This window comes from Maylandia zebra, linkage group LG1 (genome assembly GCF_041146795.1).
Source record: "Maylandia zebra isolate NMK-2024a linkage group LG1, Mzebra_GT3a, whole genome shotgun sequence".
NCBI lineage: Eukaryota > Metazoa > Chordata > Actinopteri > Cichliformes > Cichlidae > Maylandia > Maylandia zebra.
Window position 1 is genome coordinate 41,250,030 of NC_135167.1, and position 5,000 is coordinate 41,255,029.

The 5,000-nt window shown below is 53.2% G+C and overlaps 1 protein-coding gene across 2 annotated transcripts in view; it reads left to right on the forward strand.

Annotated features, from left to right (window-relative positions):
- LOC101479414 (calcium-transporting ATPase type 2C member 1) overlaps positions 1 to 5,000 on the forward strand; it is a 26,719-nt gene that overhangs the window by 15,856 nt on the left and 5,863 nt on the right. For both annotated transcript variants that reach the window (XM_024804162.2, XM_024804163.2), the window contains exons 8-15: positions 736 to 891; positions 1,660 to 1,728; positions 1,837 to 1,912; positions 2,099 to 2,165; positions 3,007 to 3,131; positions 3,221 to 3,318; positions 4,544 to 4,639; positions 4,719 to 4,808. In XM_024804162.2, the coding sequence (XP_024659930.2) occupies positions 736 to 891; positions 1,660 to 1,728; positions 1,837 to 1,912; positions 2,099 to 2,165; positions 3,007 to 3,131; positions 3,221 to 3,318; positions 4,544 to 4,639; positions 4,719 to 4,808 (777 nt within the window). The remainder of the gene's footprint in view (positions 1 to 735; positions 892 to 1,659; positions 1,729 to 1,836; positions 1,913 to 2,098; positions 2,166 to 3,006; positions 3,132 to 3,220; positions 3,319 to 4,543; positions 4,640 to 4,718; positions 4,809 to 5,000) is intronic.

Below are 5,000 nucleotides of genomic sequence, written 5' to 3' on the forward strand. Positions count from 1 at the left end.
TGTAATCATAAATAAATGAAACCCCTCAGCAGGGGGCGCTCTCGAGCACGAATCAAAATGTACGTTTTGTGTGTGAAGATTTTTCTTTGTGGAAGTTTTCAGACTGCAGGTGCAGGTTTAGATGGTGAGCGTCACCACGAGCCTCCATTTTGGTTTGGGGCATGAAGCGAGCAGCAGCTTCCACCTCCAGCCTGCTGCGGCTTCTGCACGCAGAAGAAAACTTTCACACAAACTTCAGGTTTTTCATCCGCTCCGCAGCTCGAGAGCGCCCCCTGTCCAACAGGAAGTCCACGGGGAGTTTCTGATTATCAAGCAGCTCCCTGCTTCACTGCAGGTGAGACTGACATCAGAACAAAGAGAAGGTCGCCGCGGTACTCGTCCTGCATCTTCACCACGTGCAACAAATCCCAGTGACAGCGTATCCCTGAGGCTGGCATAAGCGGGTGTAGGCTGGTGTAGGCGAGGCGGGTGTAGGCGGGGCGGGTGTAGGCGGGTGTAGGCGGGGCGAGCGTAGGTGGGCGTAGGCGGGTGTAGGCGGTACTTTGAGGCCTCTACTTTCACTGGGAAACGTGTGAACCTTCATTAAGAGCAGCTGCAGTCGTGTAAAGATGGCCGCCTGCTCTGAGGTGGGGGTGGGGTTAATGGTTAATGGTGGCTTTAGTGAGCAGGGTTAGAGGTTAAAGGTCAGAGTATCCCTCCTGGTTGGAGTTAAATCTGTCTCCTCCACCCTCGCAGGCGACAGACCTGTCAGTGGATGAGTCCAGTCTGACGGGGGAGACCACGCCCTGCACCAAGTCCACCGCCCACCAGCCAGCATCCACCAACGGAGACATCGCCTCCCGCAGCAACATCGCCTTCATGGGGACGCTGGTGCGCTACGGCAAAGCCAAGGTAGCAGCTCACTCTTCTTCTTCTGCTCCACAGACGGTGAAGTTACAGGAAAGAAGTGTGCGCTGAGACTCTGGCTGCAGACGGTGTGAGGAAGTGATGACGTGGCCGCCTCCTTCATATCGATGGTTCAGTGGTGACAGACGGCGTGTAGGACGCCGCCGTGGTTGTAGAAAACTGTAACCGTCATCTTAGTGGCTGCCGGCAGAATGATTAGAGCTTAGATTAGATGAGACTTTATTAATCCCTCGGGTGGGAGGGCCCCCGTTAGCACAGCAGCGACCGACGCTACAGAGTGTGAGCAGAAATACAGCGCACACACGACTGCAGAGGGACCTGCACCGTGGAGCGCTGACACAGATTCCTGCTAATCACTAACATCCAATCAAAACCCTCTCACAGCTCAGACTTCAGTGACCTCACAGCAGGCATGTTATTGGTCACATGATGTCACTAAAAAGGCTCCGACATCACAAACACGGTCCAGAGGTCCAGCTTAGGTGAAGCCAGCAGCTACGGCCACCCGTGCACCATCTACCTGTCAAATTGGCCACGCCCCTAATAATGCAAACATAAGCATGAATGCAATTTAAAGAGGACAGGACAGGTGTTATGATGGAGGATACACAGCGGTCTGTATCAGGCTGGCTCACTGCTGCCTCAGCAGGACACCAGAGGAACTGCAGCTGTTGCTATTGAAGCTTTTGCAGCTGATGTTTCAACGATGCTTAGACAGTTTTACCTGCTGAAAGGTGTTCTGATGTTCTTCAGGGCATCGTCATTGGAACCGGAGAGAACTCTGAGTTCGGGGAGGTGTTCAAGATGATGCAGGCAGAGGAGGTGAGGTCTCCCGCATGAAATCTGAATATAATTCAATACAAATGTCACAGTTGTTCCAGCCAGAGGTGCCGTGTTCATGAAACATCTGTTTCCTGTTTGCTTTGTCAGGCTCCTAAAACTCCTCTGCAGAAGAGCATGGACCTGCTGGGGAAGCAGCTGTCGCTTTATTCCTTCTGCATCATCGGTGAGTTTATGATGATCGTGTGATTACGAGGAGACGCCGTGGGTAAGGGGCCGTGGGTAAGGGGCCGTGGGTAAGGGGCCGTGGGTAAGGGGCCGTGTGTGCGGCGAGCTGCCCCGCTGCTGTGTCCTGCTCTCCATCGCCATGGTGTCTGCACGCCGCGCTCAGTCTGTCTCTGATGTGTTTCAGGCGTCATCATGCTGGTGGGCTGGCTGCAGGGCAAGAGTCTCCTGGACATGTTCACCATCGGTGTCAGGTGACCCTGAGTGATGCTTCTGTTTGGTTGTTGGTTGAACTGAGGCAGCTGCTTCCTCTTCTGTGTTTATCAGGTTATAGCTGAGTGCAGCGATGTGATAGCAGCAGGTTTGTGACGCTGGGTTCATGATGCGACCAGGAGAGTGACTCCACCCACAGACAAGGACACGAGCGTCACAGTCTGCTGTGTGATTTGGTGCACAGAGCCGTGAAACACCTCAATTCAATTTTATTTATATAGCACCAAATCACAACAAAAGTCTCCTGAAGGCGCTTCATAGATACAGAGAAAAACCCAACAATCACATGACCCCCTATGAGCAGCACTTTGGCGACAGTGGGAAGGAAAAACTCCCTTTTAACAGGAAGAAACCTCCAGCAGAACCAGGCTCAGGGAGGGGCGGGGCCATCTGCTGTGATTGGTTGGGGAGAGAGAAGGAAGACAGGATAAAGACATGCTGTGGAAGAGAGACAGAGGTTAATAACAGATATGATTCAATGCAGAGAGGTCTGTTAACACATAGTGAGTGAAGAAGACACCTGAAGGAGCGAGCTCGGTCTCAGTGCGACAGGTGGAGCAGCCTCCATATAAATGAGATCACACGGCCTGCTGTTAGTGACGTTAGCATGAGGAGAGCCGCCTTTATAAGCGAGAGAGGAAAGTTAGCGCTGTGGGGCGGGAGCACGTTACAGGTGATTCCTGTTAGAGGGAAGTTGGGAAGCTGACCGTGAACACTGAGAGCAAACGGAAACACAAATGTTTTCTGGGTTTGTCTGCGTTTTTTTCAGTGAGCATGTAAATCATAAAACAAGTCTGACTGTCTCCTCCTCTCCTCCTTCAGTCTGGCTGTGGCTGCCATCCCAGAGGGCTTACCCATCGTGGTGACGGTGACGCTGGCGCTCGGCGTGATGCGGATGGTGAAGAAAAGAGCGATCATCAAGAAACTTCCCATCGTGGAAACTCTGGGTACGTCGTGATGCGACGGAAACGGTCATGCACAGCCCGACCTTCTGTGAGCTGCACGTTGGTGACCTTTGTGCCGTTTTCCCCGTCAGGCTGCTGTAATGTGATCTGCTCGGACAAAACGGGGACGCTGACCAAGAACGAGATGACGGTCACTCAGCTGTTCACGTCAGACGGACAGCACGCTGAGGTCAGACTCCCACGCCGTTTCCTCTCACACTTTGAAACCTCCACAGCGTGATCACAGGGTCAGCTTTTAAATCCTCAGGCTACCAAACACAGCTGGGCTTCATGTTGGTGCTGGCGGGTGGTTGATCGTGCGATCAGGGTGAAGCTCGTGTTCTGCAGAGGACTCGAGTTCAGGCTCCGTCTGCTCGCTCGGAGTTTATGGGCTCAGTGGAGTCGATCAGTTTGTTGGTCTCGGATCAGTGGACACGTCGTTATCCTGTCCGGGATATTTAAGGGTGTTTGGGAATTTCCCCGACTAGTCTGTGGACTTTGAGGAGGCTTTGAAACGCGTCCCCAGGGCGTCCTGTGGGTGGCGCTGCAGGAACCTGGAGTATCGGTGAGACTGCAGATTAAATGAGACTGTAGATGTTGGTGTAAAGTGTTGGGGCCCTGGCGTGCACCCAGAGTTGTCAGACTCCCCCACAGCCGACCTGATGGAGGCATCTGCAGCTCCTCAGACAGTCGATGAGTTGTACTGAAGCTGCCGGCCTCCTACATCTACACCAGCTTTCTGTTTTTCATAGGTGTCTGTTATTTTAATCTGAGAGACGGTGAACATGAAACGGCATCAGTGCAAATGTCCCAGTTTGACCCAAACGGCTGATTTTCACCTTCTAAAAGGTCAAAAAGGAGGAGAGGAGATCACGTGAGTCGCAACCCAACAAGCCAAGTTTAAGATCACATGAACAAAGCAATCACTGTAACTTGTTGTAAGGCTGATGCTCTTATTTTGAAAGCTGAGCCCTCTTCCTCCTCGTCGGTTTGCAGCGGCTTCTTCTGAAGCCTGATCGCAGCTGTAACGCAGAGTCTGCAGAGGGCTCACTGACCCGGTTAATCCATGAGGAAATCCCAGCTGGCATACTGGGAGAACTGGGTCAGGGCCGGTTCTGCTCACTGCAGGGAGGTCAGAGGTCATGGGAAGGTGCTGAAGGCCTGCAGGGTCACTGGCCTCACCTGTCAGGGGGCTGAAGCTGTGTTTGAGTGATACTTCATGAGGGCGAAGGCTCTGTCACGGCTGTGTGTCTGTGGCTGAAGCAAACACTGAAGCCCTGCTCTGTGCGAACCGCCCGGGCTTCAGCAGAGCGACATCGACAAGTCCACGAAAGTGCGCGCTGACCTTCTGGTCCTGCCTCCAGTGTCTCGAGGTCGCAGGTCTTTGTTATCTTACCCTCGGTGTTGTCTTGCAGGTCACCGGCGTCGGCTATAACGGGCAGGGGGAAGTTCTGCTGAACGGAGAGGTGATCCACGGCTTCTCGTGTCAGTCCATCAGCAAAATTGTGGAGGTGAGGTCGTTCGTGTCTCAGCTCAGATCTTCACACTGAACTCTGAACCCGGGTTTACTGAGCGTGTGTGTGCTGACAGGTCGGCTGTGTGTGCAACGACTCCATCATCAGGAATCACAACGTGCTGGGACGGCCCACAGAAGGAGCGCTCATCGCCCTCGCCATGAAGGTAAAACCCAGAGCGCCACGCTCTGAGCAGGTCGTCGAAGTCTTGAAATCAGACCAGTTGGGCTCATTTTTTCGATCCTTCTTTGTCTCACACTGGACTGAAACCAGCTGTTTTAGCTCCTCCCCCTTTCCCCCTCTGACTGTTTGAAGCGTACAAACAGTTAAAAGTAGGAGGAGCTGGAGAACCTGAGCT